The sequence below is a fragment of the Drosophila subpulchrella genome, unplaced genomic scaffold (genome assembly GCF_014743375.2).
Source record: "Drosophila subpulchrella strain 33 F10 #4 breed RU33 unplaced genomic scaffold, RU_Dsub_v1.1 Primary Assembly Seq354, whole genome shotgun sequence".
In the NCBI taxonomy this organism is placed as follows: domain Eukaryota; kingdom Metazoa; phylum Arthropoda; class Insecta; order Diptera; family Drosophilidae; genus Drosophila; species Drosophila subpulchrella.
Window position 1 is genome coordinate 6,762,573 of NW_023665577.1, and position 14,585 is coordinate 6,777,157.

General features: G+C 39.2%; 1 protein-coding gene across 1 annotated transcript; it reads left to right on the top strand.

Annotated features, from left to right (window-relative positions):
• The first annotated feature begins 9,391 nt into the window (after positions 1-9,391).
• Positions 9,392-11,311, top strand: LOC119560272 (putative odorant receptor 83c). Its single transcript, XM_037873638.1, has 5 exons — positions 9,392-9,955; positions 10,364-10,602; positions 10,712-10,901; positions 10,964-11,119; positions 11,191-11,311. The coding sequence occupies exons 1-5, from the start codon at positions 9,392-9,394 to the stop codon at positions 11,239-11,241; spliced, it is 1,200 nt and encodes a 399-aa protein (XP_037729566.1). The 3' UTR covers positions 11,242-11,311.
• Positions 11,312-14,585: the final 3,274 nt, after the last annotated feature.

Consider the following 14,585-nt stretch of genomic DNA (forward strand, 5'->3'; position numbering starts at 1 on the left):
TCTCCGCCGCAGAAGGGGGTTTCTGGGAGGGAGGGCTCGGAATGAGGACATCTGAGCATGGCATTTTTCTACAACATTTTGCTGCATTGTTGGGCGCTTTCTCGCGCTCTGAAGGAGCGATACATTGGCTGCGTTTTGGTGAATTTATGTGCTCCTCATGGAGGGTTCAATGGTGGTCATCATAAAATATTGGAACTGACATCGAACGCAAGCTAGATACAAAGATACTTTAATGGCTGCGTACATGCTGCTTATTTCGTGAAGATTTTATATGGGCTAGCCAAAAGATAAGCAATCTAAGCTAGACGAAAGATGTGGGATATATTTGTTGTAAGTTATTCCCTATATCATAATATTTGACTAATATTATTTTCAGTTCTTTATTTTCAAATGCATTTATGGATCTAAGCGGTTTTATATAAAGAAATGATATAAGAATATTTGGAAGCTAAGCCTCTTGCCATAAACACATACGAAACCTATCATATAAGGAATTTTCATCAACTCTCGCCTAGCGAACTTTAATGATCCCAAAAGTGAGTATCGCACTTTCCTCGATTTACCCAGAATTCGCAGTGCCTTAGGGCGAATAATGGACCGCAAAGTAATTGCCAATGGACTCTGTCCTAACAATGGCCCTTGCTATTAACTCGAGGCATACCGAAACAGGGAGTACCAGGAGTGGGGGGCTGGGCACATTCCTTGGGGAGCCAACTGGCCACCAATCTCCCAATGGAGTGGCCCATAAAAACGGCAATTTTTCCAGTTGTCAGCGGCAAATGCGTGGCTTAAGTTACGGCGATTGGCTGACAGTTGACACCCCAGACCCAGACGCATAATTACATTCCCGGATTCTATGTTTGCCCGACTTCTAGGCCGGATTCGCCCACACCAGCACTGCCCGAAAAACTGTCCAACATACTAAAGAGATTCTTTAATATTGGTTATATTAGAGGAATGTCGGCTTTTCTAGTTTAATCGAATGCGGTTTTGTAATGGTAAGATTTAATTAATTTAATGATTTACCATACAAAAATTTCTTTAAAAATCGACTGGCTCTTTAATGGTATCAGGTTTGAAGTTGGGTTCCAAAATGTAATATTACCTTTATTTTGAAGCAAGATTGCAACCGATTCAAATTCTGTAAAAGCCTTTTATTCCTTCTCTGACTTACTAATTTTTCAGTCTGTAACTGGCTACAATTTTTCTCCTAGTGCACGTACCCTAGCAATTGTAAGTCATTTGAAAACAATTTTGATTATATTTTTTCCAAGCGATTTCACAAATCCGTTTTATGCTCCGGCCCGCAAAGGGAAAACAAGGGAAAAAGTGCGTTTTGCGTATGGGTAGTTAACAACATGCCCCATAATAATAACATACATTTCGGGGCCGCCCCATCCCACCCACTCCCCCACCCCCCCTTCCGCTGGGCAAACGAAATGTTTGCTGTAAACGACCTTAAAAAACGAAAGCCAAGCGTCGAAGACGAAAAACGAGAGCGAGTGGCGAATACAAACAGAAATGCCTGCTCACATATAAAATCAAAAGCTTCCTCTTTCCTCCAGGACTCGCTGGTTGTCCTTGTTCCTGTTTTCGCCGTTGTTATTGTTGTCGAGGCAAATTGCAAATAACAAGCGAAAGTTCGCACAGGCAGTTTGGGCCATCGACGGCTGGGATCGGGCCAGGAATAAGGAATAATAAAAAAAGCCAGAAATGTGCGTAGCATTAGCCGTAGTCGACTTGATTTTGATCGCTTCAATGAACATTAATACACAGGCGCAGGAGGGGCGGGGCTGGCTGATTGGGAGGGGCCGGTGGGCGGGGGCGTGGCAGGTTGCCTAAGTGGGCGCTTGTTTACATGCATACATTTGTATTTAGTTCGACTAGTAAGCCTGCCCCTGCCCCACACTCTTTTTTCCCAAAGATTCCGGTCAGTTCACACTAATGGTTTGTCTTGGGAATGAATTATGCGGAATACTTATATACTTACTAAGTATCTGATCTCAAGCGTAACCATCATTCTGGTGCCCACTGAAAGTATATCAACTTTGGAATTTGAGTAATAAACTTAAAGTTTATTGGTTAATTTTTTTCGTTTACTTGAACATTTTATAAACCTTTTTTAACATCATTTAATATATCATTTTTATTGCTTTGCATTACCAAAAAATTGTATTAGAATATGTAAGTATTGCTTACACTTATGATTGAAAAGCATAAAATGGATAAGTAAGATATCTAATTTATGGTTTGTCTTGGGAATGGATTATGCAGCATTCCATTATATTTGGTAAGTATCTGGTATTAAGCGAAACCAGCATTCTGGTGCTCACTGAAAATATTTCTCTCTCTTTAGAAAATCAGCTTTAGATAAAGTTAAGAACTTGATTTATAAAATTAAAGTTTGTTGGTTAATTTTTATTTAATTGTAATTCGTAGTAAAATTAACTTTCCTGCAACATTTAATTGAAAATGAAAGTATAACTGATTTACATTAGCTAGGTTTTATATTATTTAGCTAGTTTTATTTCTTTGATAAATGCTTAGTTAGTAATTTATTTAAATAAATTATTTAATTTACATTTTATTTCATTCTAAGTTATAAAAAAATATTTTAATTTTTGTTATTTTAAAGCTCACAGTATACTAAAAACACAGAGTACATCTTGTAGATTAGAGGGTATCCAAAAGGTTTTCTCGAGCGATTTTTCGTGGACAAATGAAGCCTACTTATGGGGGATCTTGATTCGGCAGTGCGTAAACATCACGGCTCGCTAGTGTGTGTGAGCAGCGCCCTGCGTGAGTGTGTGGGTGGGGCTGCTGTATGGGCGCTTATTTCCGGCGTGGCATATCTCGTTTTAGATGCGTGCCACGGCAATCTCTTTGTGTTGCGTTTCGCGTTTTCCTGTCATAAATGCCGCCGCCGAACCTTTGTTACGTTTCCGCTTCACTTTTATTTTAATAATTCACCCAGCATTTATGGCCTGTACAATGTACACACATACTTTTATTCATAAGTGCTTTCCCCCTCCCCCCCGTCCCGTCCACCTGGCCACCGGACTTGCTCTCAGCCCGCCATTGTGCACGTCATAAATCTCATTTTTTCCGTTTCCGCTGGGCCCACTGCCCACTGCCCCCTGCCCGCCGATGTGCCTGATTGAGGGCGCCGGAAGGGGGCGGGGCAATGTAAATTAAGCATTTCCAAGGCTTAGACTGAGATTTCAATCCCTTGTTTAACCAGCTAATGCCTTTATCTTCGTTTGCTGGCAACAAGTGAGTTTTATAAAGAATTTCTTTTAATCCACTAGCCCATTTTCGAACCCCTGAGGATAAATTTCCCACCCAAGTCTCTCTTCCGTCGCGAGTGAGTTTCCGCCTGCCACTCTTATACTTCCATTCAGCGGAAATTTCCCCCGGGCTTAAGGGAAAAATTCCCCGCTTAGCTGGCGGACTGGAAAGGGAATTTCCGCTCGCTGAGTGTCTCTCCTGGCTCATTCCTCTCATTTGGACCCGCCTCTCTCTTGTTCCTGTGGGATATTTTCTCTTTGCTTGGTCTGAGTGGAAAATATCGACGAGCATTTTGTGGCCTACAATCGCCTGAGATTTAGGACCTTTAATGAGTGGAACTTTTGGGGCCAGCTTACTTCTTTCGACCTCCTACACAAAATGCAAAAATATGGCATCCATCATATCTTGACACACAGGATAAGATAGTACGAAGGGGATATTTGCCAGGGCCTCTGCTAATCTTAAGTTCACAAAGGCCTGGATAAAACTATATCATTTTAAAATTTAAGTTCATAGTATACATTTTTTTAATTTCGTTGTACTCCCAAAGAGTTTCAAGAAATTCATTCGAATTCAATGATAAGTAAAACATATAAATAAATTCTTTCAGAGCAGTGAATATCAAAATGTAGACTGAAAAATGTAATGAAAATATAGGAGTTGGTACTTAAATACACTGGTCGGCATAAGTATTCTGGCAAAACAAAAGTTAAATATACTCATAATTTGAACTTACTTCTTGTTAACTTTTAGCATCAATGGAAAGGTAATTAAATGCCGTTTGAATGATACAATACATTTCTTAACCCATTCAGTGTTTATTGAAAAGGACGAATTTGTGTAAATCTACTTTTTAAACTTATTTCTCGACTTGAAAACTTAAAATTGTTGATGCAAAAAGTTTCTTCAAACAAAAATAATAGTAACTGCAAATAGAATTGTTCTAAAATCATTTTGCTTATATTTTTTATGATTTTTTGAAAATGTTTAGAAACAGGAATTTGAGCCATATATTTATTGAGCCATGTATTTCTTTCATACAAATTTTTTCCGACATTGTCACCTTCAAAAAATTATAAAAAATATAAGCAAAATGATTTTTGAAAAATTCTTTTGAAGAAACTTTTTGCATCAAAAATTTTAAGTTTTACGAGTTGGGGAAAAAAGTTTAAAAAGTGTATGCTTACACGAATTCGTCCTTTTCAATAAGTACTGAATGGGTTAAAAAATGTACTGTATCATTCAAACGGCATTTAAACTACCTTTCCATTGATGCCAAAGTTTACAAGAAGTAAGTTCAAGTTATAAGTATGTATAGTTCACTTTTTTTTTGTCAAAATACTTATGCCGACCAGTGTACATTAATTTGACGAAATGTTCATTTTCTTAAAGAACTTTGTGTAATCACTTAACAGAAATTACAAATATTTTCAAAGGAAATGTTGCTTAGCACTCAATATAAAAAATAATCGGAGAAGTGCAAAATAAAAATTAATTTGTTTCAGAACAGTGATTATCTAAATGTAGACTGAAAAGGGGAATGGAAATTGGAGACGCCATTGGGTATATTTTCTAAGTCTGAAGGCCTATTTAACAATAGGTGCATTTTTTTGAAGAACTTTGTGCTATCATTTAACATTTCAATATTTAAAAAATAGTTCGTTTTGAGTTTAGGTATGACAGAATTTACAATTATTTTCCTACAAAAAAATAATTTAGCACTCGAATTAAGTAGGTATCTTTCCAATTTCAAGATCTTATCATTAATTTCAATAAACTAGTTTAGCCTTTGTGTGTACTCCTCGTTTAATATTAAAGTGCCTGATCTTATCGCCGCCCGTAACTCACTCAGCTTAATTTAAACTGTCCCCACATGTCGTTTAGCTGATTCATTTAAACGCGTGCCTTTTGCCATTCATAAAAAAGTGCAAAATATGCTGCGTATTTGCATTTGTTAATTGGCCTTTTTTGCTTTCAAACATGACCAATGGCGGTTTATTTTTGTATCTCCCACTCGCCTGTGACAAGGCAGATATATTTTTGGATTCCCCATTCGGGGGCCCTTTGAGCCGCTTTCCTTTGCATACTTAGCGTCTGGGTGCGGCGATTGTGCCAGTGGATGGATGACAAGTGCCCGAATGCCGCCCAAACAAAGGAGCAATGCGGCACAATGGGGCACGGGATGGGGAAGGGGGAGGGGGAGGGCAGGGGAAGTGGGCGGGGAGTGCCAGGCGCAGGAAAAAGTTATGACACACCTACAGCATTTAATCTGACGTCCTTGTAGCGGCTCTCCCGGCGTCCAGTGAGTGATAACCATCAATCAAGCAGCTGCCGGTTAGACGGTAGGCGTTACACTGGCTTTACCCGGAGCGGAGTGCCCGGAGTCCCGAGACCGGAGTTCATTTCAATCATTAGCGTGCCAAGTCAGCCAGCTCCTGTTGATGCTGTCAAATTAATAAAGAGCCCGGGCTGACCAAGGGTTGGCCAACGGGGGAAGCAGAAACGGATACCGAAACAGGCAACAGACAACACCACCCAGTCCTAAGTCTACACAGCGAGAAAATAGCTCTACATTTGGTCATCAATTACAGTCAATAAGTGTAACTATTCAGCTCGACTTTATCAACTATTTTGCACTCACATCCTTAAATTCAAGTTTGGAGTATTTTCTTGTTATTATATTGGGAAATATATTTAACAATGATTAAAAAATGTATAAATATGTTACAGTTATTCAATTTATTTAATTATTTAAATATGTTTAGTTACATATGTAGGCATTCTCAAAAATACGATCGTTGAAGAAATGCTCTACGCATACACAACGCATTTGGTCACACTAAATAGTCAGTTATGGCACTTGGTCATACTAAATAGTTATCTTTGTTGAAGCCATATAAAACGGGCAATGAAAATGGTACCCCTTTATTTTTCCCAGTGCCTTCGGCCATTCCCACACGCTTTAAGTCACTGCCGCTCATAATGCCCATAAAAAATTTGTCATCATTAGCCGGGGCGAATGACGCTGACGTACTGGGTCCGCCCATCTATCAATGTGTGTATCTGTGCGCCGGGCAAGGACACTTTAAGATACTGCCCTGCTCGGGTGCTCTGCTGCATATTAGTTAGCAGCTTAAAGCGTTCGATTGATTGATTATGCACCAAGGGGCAGTGGGCCACTGGGCAAAGGTCGCCGGTCGCTTTAAGGCTTTAAGCCGCCCATTAGGGTTATTAAATATGCTCCTTTGTGGGGCACGCTCGTATGTGCGCTGTTAGAAACGATAATGGATTGCGAATATTAATTTCTTCGCATGACGAAAAGAATCAACAGAGAACAATGCGTTTAATCTTTATAGACACGCAGCCGCAGGAGGGGGACGGACAATGCCTTGTGCCAATAATGATAACCGGAAGCCATTAAAGGAAGTTTCAATACAAGAAACACTCTCCCACGCACACACTCACGCGCTCGCACACAAACGCATGAATGCCTCCATAGGCAGCTTAAGGCTCTGCGCTTTCCTTTGTGTGTATGTGCACTGGGCGAAAAACTGAGGAGTGAGATTAAAAACATCAAGCCTTAATAGGTTAGCTTAAAATGGTCAAGGAAACTATTTAAGGGCCATACCTTAAAATATGGCAAATATATTGCAATCTTTGATTTTTTAATGAATGTAGTTTTTGGAAAAATAGAAAATTATTGTTAAATTTAAAAAAAGACGTGTGTTCGTTAGAAATTTTTAAAGGAGGTGCCGTTCGAATACTTTTTAAAGTTAATTCTAGGCGTCTTAAAATATTCAGTAAATAAAGTATTGTCGAGTTTGAAATATATTGTTGCATACTTTTAGACACCTTAAATGACTTTGAAAAGTTCTACTGATGAATATATGACTAATATTTATAGTGCTGGATTTGTTTTTTAAAAATAGAAAACAAGACCTTCATGATGCAATTTACCTTCCCAGAGGATTTATAAATATCTTCAAAATATAATTTTTTCTCAGTGCATGCGTGTGGTTGTAGTTGTGCCTGTTGTTTGCCTTCCATTTCCATTGCATCGTCGGCGGCAACGGCGATATTGTAATTTTTATTCCTCTTTGTGCCATTCAGGCGGCAAGCAGCAAAGGGGAATCCTGCGAAAGGAAGCCGTCCTGCAAGTCGAGCGTTCAATTCCCTTTCAATAAGGAAGTGGGTGTGGGAGTGGGCGGCTGGATGGCTGGGCGACTGGGCGTGGCACCGCACACGCACCTTGCAATCTTGCTAATGTTTTTCTAGAGAGCGCGTCTTAAGACCCGACTGCAGTTGCTGCTTGCAGTTTGCTCGGCAAACAGCCGGCGGGGCGATGCGGAAGTCAGGTTGGAAATCCGACCCTGGCTCAGGTCATGCCACCAGTATTATGCAGGCCGCCAGGCAGACAAGTGAGGCGCCAAGTTTTCGGGTAACCAGGGGGTGGAGGAGGGGGAGGGATCGGGTGGCCCATCAATGGCACACACTCGCATTTTCAATTGATTAAACATCAAACGCACAGGCATGTAACGCCGTGTTTGTGTGTGTACAGCCTGCATTTTTTACGTGCCGCAGCGCAAAAATGCCAGGGAATATTATCCGAGAGCATTATGTTGATGCCGATATATACTCGCACAATATGAAATTCCATTGCATTTTATAGGCGGGCAGGCAGCCAAGGAGAAGACAACAGAAATACAAAAAACAGAAGAAGCCAGTAAGAGCTGTATGGTCAGGCGAATTCGAACCCTAGGTACCCAGTACTTACTTAAAGGTATTTTTCCAGATAGTACTTAGTAGAAGTCGAGAATGGGTTTCGCTAAAAGTAAATTTTTTTAATAGGTGTTTAAAAGAATGCTACGAAATAAATACTCAACTTAGATCGTAGCATACTCTTGGGCACCTTTTTAAAAACCTTACCCCCTAGAACTTTGATCTCTTCTTAACTGATACTCAAACCGCCTCAGGCCCATCATACTCCACCAATGGGTATGGGAATCAAACACACACAGGGCTGAAACACAATGGAAGGCAGTAAAAACCTGCGGCAGGCCATTGTGAGGCATAAACAAAAGATGCAGCAGATGGAAGGCGGAGCTGCTGGATCGGCCAGAATAACAAAATACCGCAGACAAAAACCGAAAGCTGTTCGAGCGTGGAAAAGGTGAGTCCCATCCCAAACCATAACCCATTCCCCCTGCCCTGCTCCTCAGCCACCCAAGTACAAGTGAGTAGTTTTAGTTGGGGATTGGCCTTTAGAAATGTGGCAAAGCAAAATTTATAGCTTGGAAATTAATAACAAAAAGCACACAATGAACTAGTGCATATATACCCGCCAGGCCATCCAAGGGGCCTGACTAATAACGCTCCGCACTCTGAAGTGTATTAGACAACAGTGCGTATGATGAATGCCATCGAAGGACTCTCGAAACAAAGGCGTATAATTGTATGCGAAAGGTGGCCGACCACTGATAAGGGGGGACAAAGGACGAGGGAACTTTATTGTGTTAATACTGCGGTTTCCTAACCCAAGGCGCAGAGGTCTTAGGCAAAATACTTCCCACATTCCCCCATTGTGCAATAAGTTCAAGAATGCAAACAATGTGAGTTTCTTGGGCCTCGAGGGGATCTAGACTTTAAAATATTAAAACAAGATTAGGAGAAATGCTTCTTGCCATTCTCAAGACATACGTTTGTATGGAATACTTATTGCCATCACATAAATAAACAAATTTCTTTTTTTAAGCTAACAGATAACCATTAGACAAATATTTTCTCCCCTTGCAGTTATTGTAATATTATGAAATGAAATACAATTTGATATTAATACTCACATTGATACTGAATAGTTATATCATAGTCTTAGTAGAAGTAAAAGGATTTAATTAAGTTGAGCTAATCGATAAATCGAAGGGCTTAGCTCAGATGGCAAATTCTGTAAAATTCACAGTTGCCATTAGAACGACTAAGACAATAATTACAAAATTACTTGCTAATTATGATAATTGCAGTGACATTTGCGTTCCAACGGATGGGACAAAACAAATATTTTTCTATAAAAGCTAAGGAACTGGACACTGACATCAGTTATTTCACGATGAGTAATCCGGTGGCAGTGAGTCCAGCCACTCGCTTTCGCAAATTGTCCAGGAACATCAACAGTTTGACCAACTTACTTGGTGTGGATGTGCTGGCGCCCAAGTTGGTCATCAACTATCGTACCTGGACCACGATCTTTGCGATTGTAAACTATACGGGGTTCGCGGTGTTTTCCATACTGAACAATGGTGGGGACTGGGGAGTGAGCCTCAAGGCTAGCTTGATGATCGGCGGTCTCTTTCATGGAGTCGCAAAATTCCTGACCTGCCTGCTGAAACACCAGGACATGAGGCGTCTCATATTGTACTCACAAAGCATATACGAGGAATACGAGAATAGGGGAGCATCCTACCACAGAACCTTGAACTCGAACATAGACCGAATGCTCGGCATCATGAGGATCATTCGCAACGGATACGCAGTCGCTTTTTGCTTAATGGGCGTCCTGCCGCTGGCTATGTTAATGTACGATGGAACCCGGGTCACCATGATGCAGTACCGCGTACCGGGACTACCACTGGAGAACAACTTTTGCTACACAGTCACGTATTTGATTCAGTTGGTAAGAACTAGGGTTGGGACCACATCGATAGTGGAGACAATCGGGAGTTTTGGCTATCGATACTGGGCACCATCGAATTTATCGATACTATTTAAAATCAAAGAAAATGAAATACAAATTAATAAAAACAAAATATGTAATTGAAACTTGATGCTTATAGAAAAAATCTGTCTAAATTTTACTGTAATCAAGGTGAAACCAAGTTCAGTAGTGATCATAAACGTTAAAAATACGGTTGCTCCTTAACAGAATACAAAAATCACAAAAAAAACATATTTTGTATGCTAAGCGATTGCAATGATTCCTAAACTTTGAAACCAACTATAGTCTTGTTCTTTCTATTGACTCTAGAAAAATCAATTATGAATGCTTATGTTAAATCTAAGGTGTAATCATTTTCGATTTAAGGTCACAATGGTCGTAACAGGCGTTGGGTTCTACGCGGGCGATTTGTTTGTCCTTCTCGCTTTGACTCAGATCCTAACGTTTGCCGATATGCTGCAGCTAAAGATTAGCGATCTGAACGATGCCTTGGAACTGAAGGCAGAAAACAGAGCTCTGGTAGCAGTTGGAGCTCCAATAAATGAAGAGGACCGGCGTCAATATCTTCTCATAGAAGTGATCAAGTGGCATCAACTATTTACACAGTAGGAAATAATTAATATACTTCATTTGCATGTTTAATTTAATTTGATCATCACAAAAATATTTATTTTCTACTCATATTTAGATATGTTAACAATCCGTATCTTTTAGATATTGCCGCACGGTGAACGGCGTTTATTACGAATTAATCGCCACTCAGGTTCTGTCCATGGCTTTGGCCATGTTGCTCAGTTTCTGCATTAATTTGTCCAGCTTTCACATGCCATCGGCCATCTTCTTCGTGGTTTCCGCCTACGGCATGTCCATCTATTGCATTCTGGGCACCATTCTAGAGTTTGCAGTGGGTTTTGCCAAGTTAATCAGTTGAATATCTAATCCCAACAAGTTCTTATGTTCTGACAGTATGACCAGGTGTACGACGACATCTGCAATGTGGCCTGGTATGAGTTGTGTGGCGACCAGCGAAAGCTTTTTGCTCTGATGTTGCGAGAATCGCAGTTTCCCTATACCATACAGATTCTTGGAGTTATGCCGTTATCCGTAAGAACGGCCTTGCAGGTGGGGAAAAGAGATTTCTTTTCTTTCACAACCTCGCAACTTAGGTTAATCAATATTATATATTTTTTCAGATAGTGAAACTAATTTACAGCGTGTCAATGATGATGATGAATCGTACTTAAAAGCTGTGTATTAGTAAAATTATAAGTTTGTTGCATGTCACTAAACTTTGATTTTACAGTCGATACTTTAAAGAATTTTTCAATTTCTTGTATTTCTAGATGCAGTACTTTTTCAAACAATATATCAAGGGAACACGTAAAATACCCAAAACATGGTGTTTTGAAACATGCACCATTTGCAAATAAATAATGATATCAAATGTTATTTTAGTACTTTTAACAAAACACACTTATAGCAGCTGTCGCATATATCTGAAGTATGATTTTTCAAAAAATACTTAAGTGTTTGACAAAAAAATTAGTCAGTGTAACTCCCCATTAAAATTTGCTTTTTATGTTTAAAAAATAATTACAAATGAGTAGTTAAATAAAGTATAACGTAGCACTTACAAGTGTTTTTTCGGCGTAACTTTGAAATGGTGTTCTCCAGCTTGTTCCTGATGAACTCGTCGTCGGGATGTTTTCCTGCTTTTTCCTGCCATTAACCTTGGCCACTAATTACCAACACACAGAGCTCAATTTATGGCATCGGTTTATGGAGCCCCCGACTCGAATGCATTAATTGTGCTTCTCATTAAGGGGAGTTTCTTATGCACAAAACATTTAATATATTTCGCATACAGGCATAAAAATTTAATTTATTTTGAAATGGTCCGTTCACTTCCCTGATATTTGGCCAGCGGACATTAATAGCCCCCGACCAGGCCATGAATAATGGGCATTTTATAAATGTGGTCGGGACAATGGCCCGGATGCTGGGATAAAAAATAATAACAATAATTGTAACGTTATTATAATGCAGTTGTAATTAAGTACACCGCTGTCGTATATGCCGTCGTCCAATGCCTATAAAAACGGAATGATTTTAATAAAATCAACAGTCGGCAGGTCAGAAAGGACCAGAGCAACAGTTTGGTCGGCGGACTCATCGACCTCTTGGACGGAAATTTACGAGCGTTTCACATTCCATAATTTACTCATTTTTCATGCGCTATTTAATTACGCTAAATAATGGCCGCAAGGGGTTGAGTCGTTATTTGCTTATTTATGTCCAATGATAGCTGTATACACTGTAGTGAAACAAACAGCCGCTCAAAAGTCGGGCGAAGTGGTTTTGACCATTTGGGCAAGATTATTAACTCACAATGGAGCATTCAAAATCAAAAATATAATATTTGTTTGCAATTTCGTTTAGATTTAATACCACAAATTAAAATCAATTGCTTGACGTCAAGCCAAAAAATTGATTTAATTGTAAAATCAATTTCCCCATTTGCATTTTAATAAGCCTATCAAAATAAACTAGTTGCTTAAGTTATAACTGATCGATTTAAAATAAATAATTAACACCATGGGTTAGTCCTGAAAGTAAAACAATTTTTAAATATCTTTTTTATTTTGTTAGTTACGTTATTCAAAATAGTTACTTTATGTACACTGAAATCCAAAGTTTAAAGCTTGTGATGGACGGAAAAGAAACGTAGTTGCTGGCCCCTTCGGCCGGCATGTATAAATATGCAAAATTCTTAATTTTATTTACTTTAAATATTTATATTTTGAGAAAAGAGTGTTGATACATTTCAAAGATAATTTTAAGTTAATTTTAAAAACGTTATGATTTGCTGGACATTTTAAGAAGTGTTTTTTGTTTATTATTATTATGTCTATAAGGATTTGATAGGACTGCTTAAGTGTCTGAATATGTAAGTCAACTTTAAAATCTGTATAGGTAGCAATATTGGCAACTAAATACAATAAAACTGATCATGAAACTTCCTCGAGTAAATCGAAGTGCAGACTTTTGCACTCGGGCAATCGGGGTTCGCATCCCCTAATGCAGTTTGTTCGCTTGTTGGCTGGCAGATAACAAAACTCATTTACAGCCTGTCCACCGCAATGACGCAGAATCGTGAAACCGGCGGAAAGAGGAGCCACTCGGCACTCAGCTCGGGGCTCTTAGCGTCAAGACACTTTGTATCAAATGCAGCGGGCCATCAGCCCGTGCCATGCAATACATTTTCTAATGCTTGTTTTGAATCATATTTAGGAGCGGGCCAGGTGGCGAAAAAGAAGAAGGGGGAGGTGGGCGGTGGGCGGTCAGGTCGCCAGCTGGCAAATAAAATAAATTAGTTGCAGTTGAAAGGTGGCTCAGACACAAAAGTCAACACGCAACGCGCGATGGAACCGCAAACAAACGCCAGCTGCTGGGCGCAGATAAAGTGGCAGGCAAACACGCCGAAGGAGCAGGACGAAGGACGAAGGACGAGGCCGTAGACGCGCTGGAAGGACCTATGGCAAATCAGCTGCCAACGCAGCGCAGCTTACTGGCAAATATTAAAATGCGAATTTTTATGCTCGCTGACATTCGGGCCTCCCACTTTGCCACCACAACGTTTCCCCTAAAAGCATAATTCTCACTATACGAAATTCGAGGGAATGTTCTGTGCTCGCTGCACGGAAAATAAAGCAAAAGAAACGGTTATAAGTGTTTTATTAATTGAAATTAGTGAAAGTCTATGTATTAAATATTTCTGCTATAGAAATGTTACCATCCATGACCTCGTTTTTCAGATAGAAAATAATTTAATTAATTAATTAATAATTAGAAAATTAAAAGATACATATTTTATTTTACAAAACTATATTCGAGAATCTGTATAATATTTCTAGCAAGGTGCTTATTTATTATTTCGTAAAATCTGGCTTTCGATTAATTCTTGCATATGAAAAGTATTAAATGAAAACTGTATTTATAAGAATATATTCAACTAAAGGGTTTAAATAGATCGAAACAATTTCCGAAGTAATAAAACCCCAAATAAATGTGAATTATTTATATTTTCTAAGGCTACAGGGAATTAATAATTTTAATAAATTCAATTTATTATAAAATGTACTAAACTATAATATGGTATAATATAAAGATATATATTAAATTTGTAATAAACAATATTATCTGATCAATGTAAACTATTATTTATTTATTGTTTTATATATAGTAAACAATTTGTTTCATTTTAAAATTTTTAATACGATTACATTTGTTGATCTTTTTTATTCAGGTCATTGAATCGATTGCCAAGGAATATTAAAATTATTTGCCGTGTTTGACTCCTGGCTCCTGGCTCCTTTCGCTCCCGGCGTATCCTTTCGCCGGCATTTTCTTGCCGCGTGCGCACATAAATTAGCTGCCAGGCTAAGAAATGGCGGCGGGCAGCAAAGGTTGTCCCAACCCCGTTTCCCGCTGCGGTTTGTTGCGCCCTGTTTATGCGGGTGCTGCTGGTGGGTGCATTAAACCAATAAATCAGCGAGCCACTGCAAAAAAGCACAGAACCGGGCAAACT